General features: G+C 46.4%; 1 protein-coding gene across 1 annotated transcript in view; it reads right to left on the reverse strand.

Moving 5' to 3' along the window:
- Positions 1–813: 813 nt before the first annotated feature.
- The window catches only part of CD40LG (CD40 ligand), a 466219-nt gene continuing 442898 nt past the window's right edge, over positions 814–24134 (reverse strand). Inside the window, exon 5 of the mRNA XM_069612793.1 lies at positions 814–10824. Within this exon, the coding sequence (XP_069468894.1) occupies positions 10451–10824 (374 nt within the window). The 3' untranslated portion in view covers positions 814–10450. The remainder of the gene's footprint in view (positions 10825–24134) is intronic.

The following is a 24134-nucleotide window of genomic DNA, read 5'->3' on the forward strand; positions in this document are numbered from 1 at the left end:
CGGCGCCATGTGCTGCCATGAGCGTGAGGCTGCTGTTTGGCAGCGGGCTGCAGGGCTGTCCGGCAGCGCATAAGACGCACTCCGGGGGCCACAGGGTGCTTCGTCGCCAATTGTAACAAAGAGGCACGACACCAAAGAAGCTTGTAAGAGCTTTATATAAGGCCCCCGGAGGTGAGGACCGCCAGTGCAGGAATGACAGAGTACGTTCTCAGGTGAGAGCGTAGGAGCGTGCGGGAGTTCCAATTGAACACAAATTCATTGAGAGAGTAATTAACATCATAACACTAGCCCATCCCAATCACACCTGCACCCCAGCATGTGCCCATGTAGATACGGCCCTGGGTAGGACAGCCCAGGCTCTCTGTTCCTTTGTTTCCCGTGTGTGTCTACAGCAGGCGCCTTGAGCACTGCCCACACTGGTCTCTGTCACTTCTGTCACTTCTGACAACTGGCTGGACAGTCACAGATATTTCTGTTTGGTGCTCTGATAGTAACACCCATTATACTCCCCTTTCCAAACAAAGCCCGCCGCTGTTAGACCAATGTGGCGGTTACTGGAGCAGTATAAAACACTGTCAACATAACGGAATATTAATAAACAGAATTTTTTAATTACACATTCATAAAATATGTTTGGATTTTTTAAAATTAATATTACATAAGACTTGAATGTCCCTTATTAGCACTTTTTCAACTTTATAATACAGCTTTTTTAGTATAGATGTTACATAAATAACTTAATGACGAAGAACACACAGTGACATAGATTTATCCTTGCAGTATTTAAAGATGCCGTTTTATGATAACAAATAATCATATGATAGCAAGTGCTTTTATTGTAAGAAACGCAACAACTGAATAACATTACATCCGGTTCAACACAGGAAGGCACACTGTTTTTGATGTACAACATATAAGAGAAGCAGTTCCTTGCCCCGCCACGCAGAGGCGCAGGAATCCCACAATAGGGGACACGTGGACCTCAGGGGACGCTATTCTTTTCAACAATCTCGCTGTTTGTGGCACAGTAACATTTCCCTTCTCAGCGGATAGAACACAACCACGGGGTATCTACGTGCATTAATCATGAGCAGTGCACACCCAGGGAATGCACATTTGCACTGCCAGGGGTGTGCCCGTGTAGTTTGGGGTGGCAGTCCCAAAAGCGGCATCGTCCCAAAAGCGGCATCGTTCACAATTCATGGATGCTTGTCTGCATCATCATTAGGCCGTATCCTGTAGGACCAAGGGCAGAGTAACGTGCAGCGCAGACAGGGTTATTTTCGGTTTAATTTCTGTTTCTTTAATGGGGTGGAAATAAAAACCAAGCGCTGCAGAGGATGGGCCCTTCAAGGCTGGCCGTGTGCAATGCCCTGATTACAGCTGGTAATCTTCATTATACAGAGTCCTGCTCTTCCTCATCACCTTCCTCATCACCTTCCTCACTTTATGAAGGACGCCTGCATCTTTACCGGACACGCTCTTTTCATTTATTTATTTTCATTTTGGGCGGGATTCTCTTCTGGGCCCTCCTCTCTCTGCCTCCCCTTCCCCTGCACATCACTAGAGCCCTGCTCAGGCCTGAAACTACCCAAGCTAACAAACACTGCAGCTTATTGAAAATATCCCCGGGGAGGAGCAGGAGGAGGGGGATATGAAGGTTACAGGAAAAAGCGAGACTTGGTGTAGTGGACATTACCACCTATAATCAGGGCATTACCTCCTCGACCCTCTTCCTTGTCACCAGCATACCAAAGCCACCCTCAAACGAACCGCTGTCCAGAAAGACAATAATCAGAAGAAAAGCAATTCAAAGAGGGATTGCTGCAACAGCACACACAATCCTGCAATGAACACAGTGAACAAGCCAGTCCGCTTAGAGAGAATACTTAAAGCACTGCTGATAATACCCCCTCCCTCAGACGAAGGCCCCTCCGATTTGTAAGCACTAATGGGACATAAAGGTGTGTGCTTCCCCCTAGCCTTGACCCAGGATGCTGCTATAGCCCTGGTAGACATGCTCTGCACCAAAAGGGGACAGCTTGTATGCCTCAACAATGGCCACTCGGACCCGTTTGCTCAATGTGGTGGAAGAAGGACGTGCCTCCCTACCTGCATTGCCAAAGGTCATCAGAAGTGCTTTGCACCTCCTAAAAAGGGATCTTCTTCTCGTGTAGATGAGTGCCACCCTACGGACATCTAATGTGTGCAGGCAGGATTCTTCCTCTGAAAAAGGGTTAGGAAAGAATGCAGGCAGACAGATATCTTGGTTTATGTGAAACACCAACAGAACCTTAGGGAGAAAAGAATGCCCCGTGTGAAGAACTAACTTGTTGGGCAGGACCTGCAAATAAGGCTGCAAAGCCAAAAGGGACCGAATGTCACCCACGTGTCTAGCTGATGTAATGGCGATCAAAACTATGAACTTCCAAGAAAGGAATTTGAAAGAAAAATCCTTTAATGGCATAAACGGGTCCAGCTGGAGTGCCATGAGCAGGCACATGAGGGAAATCCCATAGATCAAAACTGTGAATCAACCTAGAGGCATAGGAACTGTATGGAGAGAAGTCACTGCAGGGATCCCCCAACTCCTGTATGTCCGCACGCTTGACTCTAAGGGTGAATACTGATAGTCCCATTAAAAACCCTCATACAGGAAAGTCAGAATTTAAAATGGATCCCCTTTCAACAGACACGTAGTCTGCAAATTGTGGGAGGACGCGAAGAGGTGTATCTTGGGGGTTGTAAACCTGGCACATATGCTCTGGAAAATCTGCAGGGTCAGAGACTGGGACAAGGGGAAATCCAATATTGGGAATTTGCTACTAGAATGTCCACCCCTCAAATCTGAACTGCCAGCAGAGCTGATATATGACCTTGCCAATCCTCATGGCCAATCTGTTCAATGTGGGAGTTCCTCTTCTCCGCCCAATTTAGATAGGTAATGGCGACCCTGATGTACATACAAACCTTCACACACTGACTGTGCAGTTCGGATTGGAAGCACCAGAGAGCCCGGGAGATCACACCTAACTCTTTCAATTTGAGGACTTGCCCATCTCCCACCTGCCCTTAGTCCTCTTGTTCCCGACAGCCACCCTCATCCCCTTGCACTGGCATCCGTGGGCATCACCTTGAACAGGGACGGGAACAACTGAACTCCTTTCCTGAGATTGCTGGTGTCTAACCGTTCCCCACAGCCACCCTCATCCCCTTGCACTGGCATCCGTGGGCATCACCTTGAACAGGGACGGGAACAACCAATCTCCTTTCCTGAGATTGCTGGTGTCTAACCATCAAAGCACAGCATGTCTGATGGATAGGGAGAAATGAATGGGAGATTCCAAATGGTCCTTCAAGGGGGACTAGTGATGTAGAATGTGCACGATTATTAGCCTGACATATCAGCAAGCCCACAGAACAACAAAGATAGCTGCAGCTATGTCCCCTTGAGCTAACAACCAATGCCTTGCTGGTGCTTGTGGGAGGATGGGCAGCTCCTGGAGATGCTGTCTGAAAATTCTGTCATCTGGCAAGCAAATCAACTGCTTCTTTGTTAGAAACCAAGCCCCAATGAACTGGAGGTCCTGGGATGGTATCAGAGAGGAGTTCCCCCAGTTCAACAGAACCCTGAAGAATTGGAGTGTGGGGATCACCTCCTGAATGTAATCTGATGCCTGCCTGAGGCTTGGAGCATGAATCATTCAGACATCCTGGTACGGGTGACCGAGTAGGACTTTTGAATGGATCTGGTCCACCACCTGGGCAAGAGTCTTTGCGAGCTCCTGGGTAGCAGACTTCAACCCAAAGAGAAACATTCAAAACTAAAATCTCTGTCTCTGTACTGCAAAACTTAGACATGGACGATGTCACGGCCGAATTGACATCTGGAGATAGGCTTCCTGCACATCTATGGCACACAAGTAATCGTCCCAGCTCACCATGGGGATAATGTACTGCAGCACAGTCATTTATAGTCGATCGAGTTGCCATGTGAACATGTTGGAGTCCTTCAGGTATAATACAGGGTGCCACTCTCCTGCAGGTTTTCTGACCAAAAACAGGTTAGAAAAGAAGCCTACTGAGTCATGCCAATAGTCCTTTTTCTCTTTCCCATGTGTCTGGGTAGATGTATGCTATGAAGTCCAGCATGTTCTTCTTTGGAACATAACGCACTCTCACATCAATATCCCTTGTCTCTTCCCCTGTGGAGGAGCATGAGGAAGTAGTGGAGGAGAACATAGAAAAGAAGAATAGTACCTCCTCCTTCATTTCCCTCTTTTTGTCAGAATGTAAATAATTGTATCCAGGTGCTTCTATAATACCGCCTGCCCATGGGACCTCTCTGGCTTTCCTGTCCCTTTTACCCTCCATCCTCAGGGAAAAGCTGTGAATTACAGTGCAGAACACATACCCAAGATACACGTGTACAGCTCACACACTGCCTCCACTTACTTGTTCCCTTTTTGAATGTGGCACACCTGCCGGGGAAGCTCCTGTCCTTTGTAGGAGAATAACTGAAAAATAGTGATTGGCCTTTCGTAGTTTATAGTTTGTGCTGAGGTTGATGTCAGCCATTTTGATTTCAGTGGCATCCATTTTGTAAGGTATGTGATGTTTCTGTGGGTAGTGGGTGGCTGGACAACAGCTTGGGTTTCTCAAACACAGCTGTCTTCTCCTTAAAAAGATGACTCATGAAAAGTAAGTCATGAACAAGGTTGATTAAATGAAGGGATTAGGTGGGGATTGTTACCTGCCTCTAGACCTGTCATAAGAAAAAGTTCGACAAAATTGCTGACCACAGATTCTTTACCTGTATAAATTGCTTGTTGAATCATGACTTCCATGGCAGGAAAATGGTCACAAGGTAAATAAGGCAAAGTTGCAGTTTTGTCATCTTGAAGTAGTGTACCTCAGTCAGCATTTCTTGGCAAAAGGAAGGGCTCTGACATCTGAAAGAAGAGAGACAGTCCAGAAGATTCCGAAGCCTAGCAGTGTGAGGGAAATTTCAGCAGTTCCTAGGATTGTGTAGTTACTGCAGGCTCTGTGTCTTTGATTATGCAACACTCACTAAACTACTTTTGAGTATTCCGAAAGAGGCTCAGGCAGGACAACCTTTGAATTGGACAGAAGAAGGATCCCAAACACTCTGTACATTAAAACATACCATTATGTCTGTCCTAGTGTTGGGTCTTCCTGATTACACAGAGATGTTCTATTTGTTTTCTCACTCAAATGGTCATGTCATGACGGCAGTGTTAATGCAAAGAACCACCCTAGGTCACAAGCCCTTGGCATTCTACAGTGCTGCTTTCGATCAGATATCACAAGGGTCCTTTGCATGGGAAGACTTATTAGCAGACGCCACATTTGCGCTGGAAAAACCATCTCCGTTAGTACTTGGTCAGCCAGTTACAATTTTTGTGGAACATGCTGTACATGCTATTTTTGAGAAGGCGAAATCTATGTGTACTGTGCAACGGATGTTGGTGTATGAAGTTATTTTATGTGCCCTAAATTTGATTATCCTGAGATGTCACCCTGTGATTCTGGCTTTGTTTTTAGCTCAGCCTGTGGAGAAAGGAGAAGAAGTGCATTATTGTAGCACATATATGCCTACGCTGACTCAACACTTGCGTGTGCATGAAGATCCTTTAGCAGTAGGTAGAGTATTCTTTATTGATGGGTCATCTTATATTGATCGGATGCATGGGTCAGATACAGGAGCTGCAGTAGGTGAGGAAAAGCATTCACAGTATTTCACGATACAACAGTTTTCACTTCCACCATATCTGTCTGCTCAGGCTGTGGAGCTAGTGACTATAATTATGTCCCTTTCTCATGCAACTAAGCAGCAGTTTACAATTTATTCAGATTCTGCATATGCTGTATCTTCTGTGCACTTAGGTATTCAAAGATGGGAGAGAAGAGGTTTCAGAAAATCTGATGGTTCTCTGGTCATGCATGCAAAATTACTTCATCTCCTTATTGAAACACTTGAATTACCCACTGAGGTAGCAGTAGTGAAATGTGCCGCTCATACAAAAGGGAAGAACCATATTTCTATTTGTAATGCATTTGCAGATCAGGCAGCTAAAAGTGCGGCGACTATGAACACTATCATTCCGCCATCATTGGAACAGGCGTTACTGGTAAGTACTAATTTTGATTTTGAGGTCCCATACACACAGCATTCTTAGTCCGCTCTAATGGCAATCCAAGAACCAGCTGCACAGCTGGAAAAGGAACTCTGGGAGTGGAGAGCATGTAGGTTGGAATTACATGCTGGTATAAGGAAACACAAAACTTGGGGGAAATTGGTGATGCTACAAAGTTACACAATTACATCTCCCAGCTCATGAATCTAAAGAAAATATGATGTCTTCATTACAGCAGGATTGGTTTGTTCCAAACATTTCTGATATTATTATTATGTATCTTAAGGAACGTCATATATGTCAATAGTATTCCACTGGACCACTTGTAAAACAGTCAGAGCTACTATTCCGAAATCTGCTGGTCCATTTCAGCATTCGAATATTGACTTTGTCGATATGGTGGAACAATGTCAATGGCATAGGTATCTTATAGTAGTGGTTTTTCCTTTTTCTAGATGGATCAAGGCTTGTCCATGTATACCTTCAGATGCTAAGAGTACTTCCATATTTCTTGTAAGAGAGGTGTTTCCAAGGTTTGGAATCTGTACTCAAATCAAAACTGATAATGGGTATCACTTTGTCAATTAATTGTTCAAACATCTTTGTGAAATGCTATGAATGGATTATTGAAGGGTAAACTCATTAAATTATGTGCTATATTACTGAAAGACTGGATGTACTGTCTTCCAATTGCACTGTTTTCGCTTAGAAATAAAAAAGGGTCTGACCATCATCTCACCCCTCATGAAATAGTTACTTGTAGGCCTGAAGTCATTTCCCTGTCCATACGATGCCATTATAATTTTGAAACCTGAACTAAAGTACTGGTGGAGGAGATGGCTTGATATTTGAGGGAAACGACCAAATCTGTTAAGTTTGTCTCAAAACAGGTTCTTCCCTACATTTCCAAAGAGAGTCACAACCAATAAGAAATTCTACAATTCATTCAGAGGGGGGGGGGGTTCATATGTACCAAAAACTTTGTGAGAAAGTGGAAAGGGCCTTTTGAGATCCTTTTAAGTACCCCTACAGCAGTGAAAATGTGCAATTCAAAGACATGATACCACCTTTCAGACTGCCGGCTAGCCGGTCCGCCAGAGACACTGGCACCCCTAGCCCCCCAAGTGAAAAACATTTCTCCCAAATAAGCAATTTTTCAGTATATTTGTTTTTTTGTTTTGCTTAGTTTCATTCTTATTGTGGTACTTCTATGATGATATCCCCTTGGTCGGGAGTTATGTTATTCTTGTAAGGTCAGCAGTTTGTCCACAATTAATCCCAAACAAAGTTAATGTTCAAAATCATGGGGAAGATAATACGTGCTATCACCACATGGGTTTAATTGTTGCTCAAAATACTAATGTTCATGTTTTATTTTCTCAGCAATTCCACACGAAGCAGGCCAGACCCCATTGCGTATTCCTAATGTGGTATCACCCAAGGAATCTTACGTTTAGCACAATATTGTTTGGGAGGGCATGTACAGTTTTCAGAATTTTAACTTAAATGTTTTTTCATTAGTGTCACCCATTGGAATCTGGGTGGGTTAAACATACTGTTCTTCTTAAATGTGGTCCTTTTACATCATTAACATGATTCAATGCATCTCTTCCTGATGATCAGTTTCGGTCTTTCTTAATTGCCAATGTGAGTTTATGGTGAGGACCAGGATCATGGGTAAAAGTAATGTTTGCAATGATTTGTGGGGGGATGAGTATGTGGGAAATGGTACAGCCATTTCCAATACTGTTTTTAAAACCTTTGCTGCTACTTAGACACAATATGCTTCACTCACCTAGATGCATGCCACTTCTCTTCTGACACTCTGCCTGAGATTTGTCACTCCTCAGTTGTGTTGCCGAAGTAAAATGAATATTGTCCATAGGCACACATCTAGAATGTGTTTCTATACTGGACATCCCAGTCTTGCAACTGGGAACTACAGTTATCATGGATGTCTTCTGGCTCTGTGGAGGGTTGGCATCTATCTGATCAGCTGCCTCCCTTCTGGTCAGGGCTGTGTTCACTGGTCACATTGGATACTCCTGTTGTAATGGTTCCAGTGCAAGATCTCCACACTTTCATGGGGGGAAGTGCTTCTGTCATGCTACTGCACTAACCCAAAAGAGGCAATTACTTTGTACCTGATGCAGAAAGTCCTGATTCTAATAGAATATTCAGCAAAACAGAGTCTTTCTTTGAATCTGTCATGGCTCCAGGAATTCAAGCTGCAGCCAATGCAAAATGGCTGCAGAAAACAAGATATGCTATGCTGCAGTTCATTAACATCACAGAGGTTGGGTTCAATGCCATCAAAGAGGAGCTCAGGGGCATTTGTCTCACCGTTCATCAGGACTGCTACATTTTGGACCTTCTCACAGCATCCTCAGGGGGAGTTTGTCAAATGGTAGGAAGTACTTGCTGTACATTGAATCCTCAAAATGACGCAGAGAATGGCTCATTGACACAGGCCATCACAGTTCTTCATAATTTGCAAAAGCGCCTTTCTGCAGACAAAGGCATTAGAGGTGACTAGTTTTCTGGATGGTCACTGACCTTACCTGAATGGTCTTTCTCACTGTTGTAAAATTATGCTGCCTTTCATTGTTGGATCTCTGCTCATTTGTATAAATTTCAGGTTGTGCTATCATGTGTTAGGAAATGTACTTCTGCCATTCCAATATTTACTGTCAGTACAATTCCTGATCTCCTTCCATCTACCTCTATTTCATTTTCCCGAATTTCACTTTCACCTCAGTCCTCCTGCTCTTATATTTATACAGGTCATAATCATTGAAATGTAATGATATAGTTTGATGATAATGGGAATGTAGGAAAATAACCGAAAAAGGATGACTTGCCTTTGGAAGTTTTTAGTTTGTGCTAAATGTGATGTCAGTCGTTTTGATTCCAGTGGAATCCATTTTGTAAGGTATCTGATTTTTCTGTGGGCGCGGGAGGCTGAACAACAGCTTGGGTTTCGTAAACATAGCTGTCTTCTCCTTAACAGATGACCCATGAAATGTCCTTCTTGAACAAGGTTGTGTAAATGAAGGGATTAGGTGGGGAATTGTTACCTGTCTCCATACCTGTGATAAGATAGCGCCAGACAACATTGCCTATGTGTAGGATCTGCTGACCAATGTATGCTGCCTGCATAAATTGCTTGTTGAACCATGACTTCGTGGAGCCTTTGTTTACAGCCCTGAGTGGTTGTACAAATCCTTCTGGCAGAGAAATAAAGGGATCTTCCTTTGAGTAATTTCATCCGTTTTATATTATTCTTGTTTTTCTGCTTATTCCAGTACACCCTCCTTTTTCACCCAAAGGAACCACTTCATACGGGCTGGCTTTGTGCTATGAGGAGGTGGGCCCTACCCATCACCAGGCGGTGCCCTGCTTCAGCAGGGAAGGGGCCCTACCCACTTCCTCATAGCAGCATGTGCTGCCCTTCTCACGTCGAGGCTCTGCTGCCAGCGGATCCTCCGGAGGAGGTTGCGTGGCCTTGCCTCCCAGTCCTGATGCTGCCAGCCCTGCCAGAGCAACTTTCACTCATTGCCGACCATGCCCGTAACTGTAGCGTCCCGCTGCCCTGCTGCCCTGCCTGCAGCGTGTATGCATAAGCAGACAGAACAAAAAGAGGTCTGCGTAGCACTCACGGGTGCTACTTAGCGACACACAGGCGAAGGGAATGCAGAGAGGAAAGGGACTGGTAGTCCCTCCCAAAATGAAAACAAAAGAGAGCGTGTCTAGTAAGGATGCAAGCATCCTTCATGAAGTGAGGAAGGTGGCAAGGAAGAGGGACGATGAGCTAATGTGCCATTGCTGTGGAATGGTCCATATTCTGCTGTTGCAGTCAGACACCCCTCCACCCATAGTTTTACAGTATAATTTACATTTGTAAGCATTGGCCTGGCGTGGAGAGCCGTCACTTGTGTATGGTGGTGACACTTTGCCATCATCTTCCATTTCTGAAAGCAGGACATGCACATTGTGTGGGCATAGTCAATGTTCCAAACAAGTGCACATTAAATGCAGTCCAGCCATAATGAGAAGAAAGTGCAAACATATTTCTCAGACAATTAAGTGCCCCTTTTTCGTCCGCATCTCTTCAGGTTAATAAATTAAAAGGAGTGCAAAGACAAACACAGAATGACATGTAATTATATTTAGAGAAGTGTGGGTGGAGGGACACAACTGTTAAAAATATCTTCACTCCATGGCCACCATACATCAAAGGCTGCAGTCGATGTATGGTAGCTTCCTCTGGAACTTGTTAGTACTCCTAGTCTTCATATCATAAACATGCCGAAGTATGTGTAGCCTGGCATGTAGCGGACTTGAGATGCATCCGTCACGCTGACATACACTGCGTCACCCTTTTGAAATTCAAATAACCCGCCTTGATGGAGTGATTGCTGAAGGCAGTCTGGGGTTCTTGATGAATTGTGGGTGCTCGTTCCCTTGATCAAAAGTTGATCAGTCTCATGTGGCCGCGTCAAGGTGATATAGTGAACAAAGGGAGCGTGGAATGCGCTGGAGTTGCTGACGCAGAAGGTCACTTGCGAGTACACGTAATATAGGCCAGGTCTTTCCACCTTGAGTCTGTCCTTTTGGAGAGTTAGTGAGTTCATAGTTGAGTGGCCGGCATTCCTCCATCCTAACACTGAAGAGTAAAACAATGGTAATAATTAGATTTAAGTAGGAGTGGCAAATCCAATCATGGAACATAGCATGAAACGCTTCAGGTATGAGTGATGGCTAAACAAGAGGTATCAGATTGCAAATAAAAACCACATCCATTTCTGGAAATGTTTGGTAACCACATACACAAGCATGAAGTTCTGGCAAATTCATATAATCATTTTCATTATTTTCTGTAAGGACTTATTTACTGTATATAGCGGAGAACCTGCCACAGGATACTGATTGTGAGCCGAAACATACAAGGCTGTTCATGCAGACCAATACATACATTATATACATATCTGCAAAACATACAGGAGTCATGTGGCATATGAGGCCAAAGGAAAGGGTGGGTTAAGAGTTGTGAGGGCCAATAGAAGAGGGCAGAGGCGAATGAAGTGTTGATTTCATAATGTTGGCTCGTCCAAGTCTGAAACACACACTTTTTGACCTCCCCTCATCCACTTTGGGTTTTCAGGAATATCACTACCTCGGCCCAGAGATGTATGTCAGACAAGGAATAGAACGGGGAAAGAGGGGCAGATTGGGTTGTGCATCATTTGCCACAGATAAGACTTTATCCCCTTCTCATGTTTTCCCCACCCTGTGGCCATCAAAACAATACTGTGTAATTAGCATATAATGTAGAAGGGGTTACCCATTCTCTGTATCTCAGCAAATCAATATGTGGAATTAACATGCCCACGCAGCACAGCAGTGCCAGATTCACTATGCACAGTTAACACTGTAATGCTACATTCCAATGCCCCAGTTAGCACAGTAACACCATATTGTAATGCACCAATTAACAAAGGAAACCAGTAGCCCTCAAACTGTGGGACTGGTCTCTTCCCACCCAGAGGGCCTAGAAGATGTGCGCAGAGGGCCACAGGATCTTTAAAAAGTGAGCATTGCTTTTAATAGAAAATGTAAGCAGGTCTGCCATTGGGGGGAGGGTGTGCAATAATATTTGTATTCAAAGAGGGAGAAGGGGCCGGCATAAACATGTTTGGATACCACTGCAGTAAATCCAGATCCCATCATGCCCATTTAGCACAGCAGTGCCAGATTCCTATTACCACAAGGCCAGTTGCTATCATTTCCAGTTAACAGACTAAATCGAGTTTCCTTCATGCCCAGTTAACTCTGTAGTGCCAGATTCCATTGCTCCCAGTTAGCATAGTTTGCCCAATAAGCAGAGAAAGGATTTCCAAACCAGCTTCGGGTGGTAAATGACCATTAGTGCACTCTCAACGCCATGCCCAGCTCCCTGCACTTGATGCCATTGGCTACGTTTTATTTATGGATGATGGGAGTCATTTAGGTGGACAGTTAGATCGCACTGTATGGGGTATTCTACCGGAAAGTACTGGGGTACAGGGTGCGGGTTGTATATGAATAATCTTTTGCGAATATTTAAACATTACAGCTCAAATTATTTCATGAAGTGTGGGTGCGACAGACCTGTGAATACTGCACAGGAAGCTATTGTTCAATAAAGTATTGGGAATTAGTGAGGGGATGGAATGAGTGATATGTCTGTAGATTAGCTTCTCAGGCAAGCGAGCATGTGAGGTGGGTCCATGTAGGGTAACAGATGCCGTGAGGTGAAACTTCTTTAGGGACAGGTTAGGAGATATAGAGGGGAAGTGCATCGAACTATAGGAGCTAGGGGGTTTATTCTTAAATGGGGTAGGGCTAGGATGGCAATGCCTCCTCCAGGTCTCGAAGCCAAGCAGGTCTAAACATGCAATACACTTAGACCGTCCACGACCCCCCACCCACCCCCCCCCCTCACAACCTAGTGCTTTGGACAGATGGTTTTGTAATCCTTGGTGTCTGGTTGCACAGTGGATTTCTGCATTATTAAGGCAGGGTGTAAATTCTCAATTGCACTGGGGGAGTAAGAGCTGTGGGGGAGCACTTTTAGACTGATAACAGTTGCTGGGGACATAAAGTGAAACAGCAGAGACTCCAGAATGGATGAATGCAGGCAAACAGAATGGAAAGGGGCGTCCTGCCCCCCACCCGCCGCCCCACCTGAGAGGTTTGATTTAGCCTGCCCACCTTAGCATTTACATGTGCCCCCCTTTACTGCACACTTTATTCACACATTGCAAGGGGACGGAAAACATGCTCTATCCATAGGCCAAAGGAAATTGTGAAAGGTGTGAGTCCTAACCCCTATAGGTGTGCACAATTCCATCCAATCTGAAAAAGCCATCTCTCTCTGCCCATTCCTCATCTCCAGCTACCTTCTGTCCTATGTACCTTCTTTCTGTCCTATCCAGCCATCTTAAACTGTCTGCATACAACAGAACCACTTACCTTCTTTCCTTGGTTCCAAGTCTCTTCTTTCTCCCCTTCAATGTGGTCTTGCTCTTCCCATTTAACAGAGATTGCTCAGGCCTCAGTCACTAATTCCCTTACATTGGCCGTGCACATTTAAATTTGCTTCTGAACTATTGCCAGTGGTTAACATGGCTCATCATTCCTTACTGTGCGCCAGTCCTTCTACCCTACACATGTAAGGTTCTGTTCTGTGATGGGTTTCTTTCTAGCTCTCAACTTGTTCTTTCTTTATCACCTGGACTGGCACATCTTCTTCACCCCTCACTTTGATATTCCACAAGGTTCTGTTCTCGGCGCCCTCCTCTTTACTATCTGCAGATTTCTTGTTCTCTACAAACGGTCTTCCTTGGCTTTTTATGCCATTTGCATGCTGGCATCAGACACTGGATCATTTCTCACTTTATAAATCTGCACTTCTGTAAGCCACACATGTTTTTACTTGTTAAACTTCCATCTGCTGCTTACCTCTCCCTCCTGAAGCTCGTCTTCACAGGACAGCATTACCGCTGCCTCCGTTTCTCTTTCTTTGCATTGTCTTTAACTGTATCCATAGTCTGGCTTCTTCTTAACTCACTCTTCAGAAAACGGTTCATGTCTATGCCCACTTCCTCCCTGCAGCCTCTTAAAGCCACTTAGCTGCCCCTTACTCACTCATGTGCTCTTCCAGATTGCATTTCTTTTCACTTCTTGCTACTTACTTTTGGAATTCTCTTCTCCTTTCTGTGCGCTCACCTCCTACTCTGTGGTCCATTCATGTTACACTTGAAAACTATTTCTTAGCCTCTTCCAAAGTGTCTTCAATTCATCATGCTCTTTGTAACCGTGTAACCTGATTGTTGCTGGTAGATTGTCTCAGGAGGATAGCTCAGGTCTCGGGAGGATAGCTCAGGGGAAACGTGCTTGCCTTGGAAGCAAGATGACGTGGAGCGACACAGATTCTATCCCCAGGTCCGCACTTAGAAACCTCTGGGTATTAAAGCCCATTATGAATAACCAATTATAGAAGTTGGAGAACTCCATGGCCAGGGGAAGCCATCTGCTCCAAGATGCAACCCCGAGAAGTGGTAAAGAAGAGATCCCTTCCTTGGTGCTATCAGGAGTGCAGCTCGCACCTACTTTGGTGAAAGTACCCTGGGTAGACAGAGGGGGATATCAGTTGTATGGTGGGGAGGAACGAGGCTGTTCCCATTCTCCCAGGGCCTAGAACCATCTAACCATGGAAAAAGATTAGGTGCCAGAGTTAGTGGTTTACATGTGCACTCTTACCCAAGAGATTTGTCCCTGCCTATGAGCTACGGCCGTAGGTCTATGCATGGAGGGTCACAGCATTTAGTACATGCCAGGTGCACAAGCTCTGGCATGTACTCCATACTAGACCCAAACAGAAAACTTAGGGCAGTCACTAAAACAACATGTGATAAACCAAGAAATCACTAGGACCAAAGGGGAAATATAAACATCTTGTTGGGGTAATAGTTTGGAGGCCATTGCCTCAAATTTCCAGGACATCAACCTATACTACGCCAAGCATCAGGACTCAGACACGACACATAACACAGCAAGCACAAAGAAATCATCCATGATGAGAACATCAGCATTATGAAAGAAGCGTGCAGGGTCACTGGTCCTGGTCCTCGGCAGACAATTGGGAGTTTTTTAATGTGAGACTGGGGAAGGACTATGTTCCTCCAGTCCTTTAAATGAGACCCCTTTCATGGGATTTGCGTTAATAATTATTCCCTGCGGCTAGATGCATCTCCTCTTAAATTGCATTTCCATCTTATCGACCATCCCTCAACCAAACCTCATTATACAATTAATAAAGTTGTTGACAGTTAACTTGTGTATCCATGTTCTGTGATCACAACAATTGGGACCTGGAGTTAATGTACTAGAGCCCACCCTAAGGGGAGCCTGCAGAGGGAAGGGGCTTTGGTTTGCCCCCGGCCAAATGCACAGGAACAACCGCGCGTAGCGAGGGAGTGCAAGTCAATCAAGGGGGTCGGGGTTGCTGCCCAAGAGAACATTTTTTACAAAATATGTTAAAATTGTGCATTTTACAATACTTTACAATACAATACTGTGGTAAATTAGGTAAAAAGCCACACAGTTTACAATCAGATTTGTTTTAATTTTTTTATTATTTACTTGATTAAATTGATTTACAATTTTTACAATATAAAACATAGCAAATAATATCTGCCTTCACGTCCTTCAATTACAAGATTATAAGGAGAAAAAAGAAAAAAACAAGAAGAGAATGAAGAGAAAAAAAAGAAAAACGATGGTAATAATCCACCGGGGATGCGTCATTAAAGTTCCTTGTCCTTTCTGCGCTGTTTGTCCTTAATTCCCTTTCTTTCTTCCCCTTGTTAAGTTTCTCATGTTATGCTCCTCGAATTCTTTGCTTTATCTTCAGAATTGAGTTCCTTTACTCCTGTATTGGAGGAATATTCTGAAAGAAGCTTGCCACCGCTATTGTTAGCAAAGGTTTTTCTCCACACATCAGACGATTCCACCAGACCTCTTCCTCAAATACTCGCAGGTCTGAAAAAAGATGGCCCAGATAAGTAGATCTTCTCTCACTGCATGATAGTAAAACATGTCTCACAGTATCGACATCTGTTTGAGGTTGATTTGCCTCTTATTGCCATCAATTCATTATTTGGGAGTAAATTGAGACAGGCTCTTAAAAAGGTGATTCTGTGAGACCTGCTTGGGAATCTCTGCATGTACACCAGCAGTTGGTTTAGTTTTTTTTTGGTTTATTGGCCAACCACTTGTCAACTTGTAAGTACATGCATTATCATTGGTTGTAATTCAGTCGTACTCCTCCAGCTTTTTTCCGGCCTTAGTTGGATTCAATAGAAGGTCCGTCTCGGAGCAACCGATCTGTGCCAGTGTCGTCTTGATTTTGTTTGACCACATCGCCAGTCGGGGTGTTGTTTCCGCCCACAAGCTCTGCATTGATGATGTTCAACTTATCTGGTCTAAGTGGCTGAAGGATCTTTCTGTAAAGCATCAAGTTATTGCGTTGTATCATAGATTGCAATGAGCGCAGGCTCAGTTCTCTTTGAATCAGCACTAGTGGGGTCGATGGCGGAAACACCAAGACTCGCCGCCAAAAACACCCCTCCATTTTCCGCCACATTTTGTCAGGCATTAATGGCAAGGCTTCCATGCCGTAGATTAAGGAGAGGAATACTTTCGCCTGCTGGAATGATAGAAAAACGACCACATTTTTTGTCTATTGCTCTCGTTTGTGTTGCCAGTTTTTTTTTACCTTTTGCCAAAGAACAGATTGCATAGGGGCTTCCACTGTGCTGTTACCTAGTGTAACACCAAGGTATATAAAGTGTTTCACATGTTCAATTAGCGCACCTTCTAAGTTCCATTGTAAATTCTCGGATTTCTTTCTGGATTTTTCGATGGACATGATTTTGGTTTTATTCTTGTTAATTTCTAAGCTGTTACTTTTGATGTACTTTGTCAGGCTGTGCAGTTGACGTTGCAAGCCGATGGAGGTCTGATCCACCAAAATCAGGTCATCTGTGTATAGGAGTCTCGTTATTTTTACACCTCCTATTGCCGGTGGAAACAAACAAAAACTCTTCTTGTGGTGTTGAAAGTCGGCCAGGTAGGCGTTGAAGAAGGCAGGGGTAAGGGGGCAACCCTGCTTTACTCCTCTAGATGTTTTGATCTCTGTAGATAGTAAGCCTGCACCATTTAGGCAAACTCTCATTAAAGTTTCCGTATATAAAGCTTGGATTGGTTCCAGAATTTCAGGGGGAATCCTAAGGTTGTCAGCTTATGCCATAAGGATTCTGGATTGACCTGGTCGAAAAGCTGGACCAGGTCAGCGAAGGCCAAGTGTATCTTAGGCTTTTCCTCCAGAACCTTCCCCTTTAAGGCATTTAGGAGCAGAATGTTTGCTGTAGTTCCTACATCTTTCCCGAAGCCCGTTTGAAAGGGGTCGGCACATCTTGTCAATTTACCCAAGCCTGGAAAAGATCTAATACCAGCGACCCGAAGATTTTGCCAATAACATCTAATAAGGGGATTGGCGGGAGGAGCGCTGTTGCGCTGGTAGAAAATGGCAGCCTGAGTGCCGAGCTCTGGACGGGGATAATCCTGAGCGTGTAATAGCTGTCAATCTGCAGTGCATCCTCTTTCCTCCTGTCACCTCCTGTGGGGGAAGCCACGCAGCCCATTACTTCTGATTTGTAGGAGCTGTGGCCCCCTAACGGCGACACTGCGGCCGCGAGAAGAGCCAGCATGAAACTTGCCGGGCCCTACCCGAGTGGCGGCTCCGTGGGACGAGGCTCTGCCAGCTGATGTGGGCCACGGCGCCGCGGGGGGAGGGGCCTCCCCACACTGATCATATACTGCGTGGCCGCCTCGTGGCCGGGAACATTCCAGCGGCCCCCGTGTGGGGCTGAGTGGAGGCCCCGGACTACAGCCTTGGATACGACCGGGGGATTGCTGGGCACCCCGCCGGCCTGTGACCTGGCTCCTGCCGGCTGTGGACGGCCCTGCGTGTGAACTTGGCAGGAGGGGGCTGTGCGGCTGAGAGGGGGCGACCTTCCTGTGGATCCACACCATTGCGCCGGTCCCCGGCTCCCCGTTGGCCCCCGGCTCCCTGCCGGCCCCTTCTTCCCTGAGGCTGTGCCCCCCCAGAGCTGAAGATACGGTAAGAGTCCGGCGGGGGCTGCGGGGCTGGGGGCGGGTGCACCCTCCTTGTGGTAGCGCTCCCGTCAGCTCCTGGGGAGCCCGCGGGCTCCTCCCAGGACTCACTGTAGGGTGGACAACACGCAGGGAGCGTTATTGCTGGACACATGAACAACACTGCAAGAGGCCCCCCGCAGCGCTCTTTTTTCGACCCTTCACTGCGGCTGGGGGTGACTATCCCCACTAACTCTTGTCTGACACTGGCAGCTGGCTACCCTGTATTTTTGAACCTGGGTCTCTCCCCATATCGCATACCACTGCGCCAATATCTGGCATCCATTGGCGCTGGTCCAGAGCTGGCTCCGGCACCAGCCATACACACGCTGATCTCCCTGAGGCCCTGCTGTTGGTGGCCCCGCAGGTGTGGTGCCCCATCTGGGTGATCCCTCGCCATTACTGCCGCGGGGGTGGAATGATGGAACCCATAGTTCCGGCGGCTGGAAGAATCTACTAACGGACAAGGTGTGGCCATGGCCTCTGTGGAGACATACTCATCGGCTTCAAGCAACACCAAGGCCATAACCCTTCTGGCACAATCCTGTACGGCGCTGTAGGAGGTCTGAACTGTCTATCCTTGGGTGGCCTGCGCTGCGGCGGAACTTTGACACCCCTCGCCCCAAGCTTACCCGCTTTTTCAGAACACTCCTGAGTTGGCACCATGACCAAAGGAGTGGGCGCTGGGAAAAAACAGAGCTCCTTGACTATGTTTGCGAAAACGCCTTCCAGGCCGGTGGCTGAGGCACCGGAGGAACCACCTACCACCTCGACCCTGCCAACCTCCGATGACTTGCAGAAGATCTGTGAGGGGTTCACTACCCTGCACACCAAACGCGATGATATGAACAGCACTATCTCATCCATAAAAGCACACATCGAGAAAACCGATGGCCGCGTGACTGAGATCGAAACAAGGGTGGGTGCTGCCGAAGACGATCTTGGCTCCCTGCAGGCTACAGTCTCCTCGCTCTCCAGTCAAGTACTTGCAGTGGAAAAGAAGAATGATGATTTAGAATCTCGGTCAAGACGTAACAACCTACGCATAATTGGTGTGCCCGAGGACATCATTAAGGAACCCATGGAAGACTATGTGGAACGCATGCTTCTGGCACTCCTGGAGTCACCGAAACTCTCCCACCAGTTCGCAGTGGAAAGCGCCCACCGGTCCCTGACTGCGAAGCCCAGACTGGGCGTGCCTCCACGCCCCATCATAGCTATAATGTTACATTTTCGGGATCGCGATGCCCTCCTCTGGGCAGCCAGAGTCAAAGGGGAACTGCTGCTTGGAGCGGCAAGGATCCATCTGTACCCGGATTCCTCTGTGGTGGTGCAACAAGAACGCAAACCCTTTTCAGCAGTAAAAAAGAGACTCCGAGACTTAGGAGTTAAATACTTCATGCTATTCCCTGCCAAATTGCGAATTGAACATTCCAACCAGACATTCTTCTTTACGATTCCTTAAGAGGCCTCAAAATTCATTGATGAGCATTTTCCTGGCTGACTTGTCCACCGCTGCCTTAACACTGATCATTATTTTGTTTTTGCTAACTTGACTTCTGCATTACAGTGGGCCTCCATGAGACCGTTCACATAAATTGCTGTTGCATTCCACAGTAATACAATAGTAGTTGAACTTGTTTTCTTCAATTGTTCTGTTGATCCTCGATCCAAGTATCTCATACTATTCACATGGATAAAACTTGGTTTAGAACTGCAAACATCCTTATAGATTCCCAAGTTCCGGACCATGACCGTCAGGCCAGCTATCAGGCCCCCAGGCGTTGATGTCGTTGATTTGGTTGTGGTTATGGTTATGTGGGGTTGTCATTCCTCTGTTTGGGGGAGGGATGTAGGTGGGGGAGGTGGGGCAGCGGGTTATGTTAAAAAAGTATTGACAACCACAAGAGATGTCACACATATTGTAATACCGGGCCATAACCCTGCATGTACAGTGGGGTACCCGAGCCCAGGGTGCCGGCATTGGCCACCACACCACCGTGAAATGGTGTTCATTCAACATCTCCACAAAAATGGTGGATAATGACCTAATCTTTATGAGCTGGAATGTACCGGGTTTGGGCAACCATAGAAAGATGCGGCAGATACAGCTCCATGCCGAACGTCACCACGTTAAAATCTTATGTCTACAGGAGACTCACGCCCGCTCTGAGCAAAGTGAGAAGTTTGCCTAACGATGGGGACCCCAAAGGTACTACACCAATTATTCCACCCAAAGCCGGGGAGTACTGACCCTAATACACAGAAGCCTTAAATTCACGTGTAGTCACTCACGGGAGATCTGCAAGGGAGATATGTACTGACCCTGGGCACGCTACAAAATAAAGAGATAGCTATACTAAACATCTACGGTCCAAATATCGATGACCCTGACTTTTACCGGTACCTGGCCTCTCTCCTCGAGAGGTTCCCTCTAGTCCCAATCCTATGGGGGGATTTCAATACTATACTGCACATCAACCTTGATAGATCGGGCTCTAGAGCAACCCACTCTATCCTGACAATACTCCCCCGCTTATCGATTGTGGAAGCATGGCGTCTCATGTATCTGGACTCAACAGCATACTCCTTCTACTCCTCAGTGCATGACTCACATTCCAGGATTGACAGGTGATTCATATCGGACATACTGGTTAGGAACCTGTCCCACCTGTCGATTCTCCCTAGAACCCTTTCGGACCACTCTCCAGTCGTTATCTCCCTAAACTGGGATAAAGAATGTGATAGCTCTGGACTATGGTTAATGAGGCCCCATTCCCTCCTAGATCCGATCTTTAGTTCTGAACTTGAGTCCTCCATCGAGGAATTCTTTGAGTTAAATACTAATTCTGTTTCATCACAATGCACCCTCTGGGAATCCTTTAAAGCATTTATTAGGGGTATCGCCATCTCCAAGGGAAGTGGGATCCTGAAAGGGATCCGCTCAGACATTGTGAGAAGCGAGACAACCCCAGCTACCCTTGAGGCTCAATACGCTGTGGATCACTCTCCTGAGACTTTGGCGCTGTTGGGCTCAGAGCTCGACACATTTCCTGAACTGGCGGAACGGGAGGCTAAATTCCTAGACGGTCCCCATCTGGTTAGAAAGTACTGGGAGGGAGAGCGACCAGGCCGATTGCTAGCCAGGTTATTACGCTGTGAATTCGGCGCCCCCACCATACCTGCAATAGAAAGACCCGATGGAACGCTGGCTACATCACCACAAGACATTAACTCAGAATTCCTAGCATTCTATAGTTCTCTATACTCAAAAGCAGATAGCCCTCAGATGTCGGAGATTGACTCCTACCTGGAAAGCCTCCCTCTCTCTGTCCTATCCACTGATACCAGCATCTCCCTGGAGAGGCCATTCGCACCTGAAGAACTTTCAGAGGCCATTGATTCACTAAAAAATGTAAATGCCTGCTGATCCCACATCTGATGGCACTATGGGAGGAGGCATGTGAAAGGGGTGTACTCCCACCCTCACTCTGGGAGGCAGTGATAACGGTCCTATTTAAACCTGGCAAAACCCCATCCCACTGTGGCTCGTACCGACCCCTATCCCTAATCAACTGTGATGTCAAAATCTATGCCAAATTACTAGCCATGCGACTAGCCCCACTGAACCTGCAGCGCCTATTTAATGTAATCAGCAGGATCGGCCCAAAGGTTCAGGCTGTGGCGGCCACTTTAGATATGCAGAAAGCATTTGACTCAGTATCTTTGCAATACCTATGGCGAGTCCTTGAGAAATGCAAATTTGGTCCCAACTTCCGATTCTGGGTCAAACTGCTCTATACTGGTCCATCGGCTAGAGTGCGCATGGAAGACAGATGTTCCCCCCCTTTTCAGATAGCCAGAGGAACGCAACAGGTTGTCCCTTTTCCCCGCTTATATTTGCTATAGCCATGGAACCCTTCGCTGACATGATGCGACAGTCGCATTCCCATAGTGGCCTGTGAACTGCAGGCCAGCCCAACATTGTCTCCCTATATACCGATGATGCCCTGCTCTATATCTGCTCTCCAGAAACTAACCTTGCCCCAATTCTAGAGGATGTGCTCCGGTTTGGACATATATCCGGACTGAAGGTGAACTGCTCTAAATCGGTGTTGTTCCCGCTCACTAACTGCACGCTCTCCCCTCCTGACTTAATGGGGCTCACATGGTGCCAGTCCAGGTTCACATACCTTGGGGTGATAGTCTCCTGTTGCCCTGAAATGCTACGTGAGGACAACTACCTAAATTACCTTACAAATCTGGCCACTAAAACTACAAGCTGGGCTAGACTCCCGATTTCCTTAGCAGGCCGAATAGGGATACTTAAAATGGTAGTACTGCCCCAACTGTGCTACCGATTCACCAATCTTCCCCTGTGGCCAGACGACAATTTCTTCCAATCGCTATCCCACACAACCAATACCTTCTTATGGCATTCTGGTGCAGTTTGCCTTAAATTGACAACATTGACTGCCCCCGTGGAATACAGAGGGTTCAGCGCCCCGGACTTCCCCAGGTACTGGTTGGTAGCACAATCTCAATTTGCATCCCATTGGTTCAACACCACTGATCCCCCCCACATGTTCGTCTGGAGAAACTGACAGTAAGCGACTGTAATATTTTCTCCCTCATTCTTAAACATGCTCCGACTGACCCTTGTACAGCAGATCCAGTTAATGCTACATCCATGGCCCTATTTAAAATCTGGAAACTAGTGGGTATACCCCATCCCTTCCATGGGGACCTTTTGCTGTGGAATTTCCTCCCAGAGGTCCCACGCATTCCACAATCCATCATTTCCCTATGGGCCGACGCAGGCTTCTTAGTGCTCTGCGATATCTACGCACAGGGTAACTTCCTTGACTGGTCAGACCTCCCACTCGCTCTCAGGAGGAGACCATCAGAATGGTTGCAGTACTCCTCCCTTCAGAAGAGCCTCAAGACAAGATATCCCGACTTCCCTTCACTGCCACCTGATGAACCCTTAATTGCCGAACTGTGCTCCTCTGACTCTATGAAGGGGAAGGTGTCCAGCTATATACTAAATTGCAGGCCAGAGCTGCCCCCCCTTCACCGCACTGAGACACAGGTGGGAGGAAGACCTGGGGGTGGAAATAACTGATGAGCGCTGGTCCCATATGTGTTCACGCACCCACAAAGTACCCTTCAATTCTCGATTTAAATTAATACAATTCAAAGTACTACACAGATACCATCACACCCCAAGGAGGCTTCACCACATGTGAAGTGAGTTTTCTCCCAGCTGCCCTAGATGGTGGTTCTGATCAGGCCTCCTAAATTCATATGATTTGGTCCTGCCCACGATTAACACAATTTTGGTCAGAAATATGCTCCACATTGTCTGCTATACTGGACTACACAATAATCCCTTCTCCAGCACGTTGTCTTTTCCACGACTTTCCTCAAATAGGGCGGGACTCTGCTCGTACCGACACCTATCCCTAATCAACTGTGATGTCAAAATCTATGCCAAATTACTAGCCATGCGAGTAGCCCCACTGAACCTGCAGCGCCTATTTAATGTAATCAGCAGGATCGGCCCAAAGGTTCAGGCTGTGGCGGCCACTTTAGATATGCAGAAAGCATTTGACTCAGTATCTTGGCAATACCTATGGCGAGTCCTTGAGGAATGCAAATTTGGTCCCAACTTCCGATCCTGGGTCAAACTGCTCTATATTGGTCCATCGGCTAGAGTGCGCATGGAAGACAGATGTTCCCCCCCTTTTCAGATAGCCAGAGGAACGCAACAGGTTGTCCCTTTTCCCCGCTTATATTTGCTATAGCCATGGAACCCTTCGCTGACATGATGCGACAGTCGCATTCCCATAGTGGCCTGTGAACTGCAGGCCAGCCCAACATTGTCTCCCTATATACCGATGATGCCCTGCTCTATATCTGCTCTCCAGAAACTAACCTTGCCCCAATTCTAGAGGATGTGCTCCGGTTTGGACATATATCCGGACTGAAGGTGAACTGCTCTAAATCGGTGTTGTTCCCGCTCACTAACTGCACGCTCTCCCCTCCTGACTTAATGGGGCTCACATGGTGCCAGTCCAGGTTCACATACCTTGGGGTGATAGTCTCCTGTTGCCCTGAAATGCTACGTGAGGACAACTACCTAAATTACCTTACAAATCTGGCCACTAAAACTACAAGCTGGGCTAGACTCCCGATTTCCTTAGCAGGCCGAAT

The sequence above is a fragment of the Ambystoma mexicanum genome, chromosome 5p (genome assembly GCF_040938575.1).
Source record: "Ambystoma mexicanum isolate Mex_15411 chromosome 5p, UKY_AmexF1_1, whole genome shotgun sequence".
In the NCBI taxonomy this organism is placed as follows: domain Eukaryota; kingdom Metazoa; phylum Chordata; class Amphibia; order Caudata; family Ambystomatidae; genus Ambystoma; species Ambystoma mexicanum.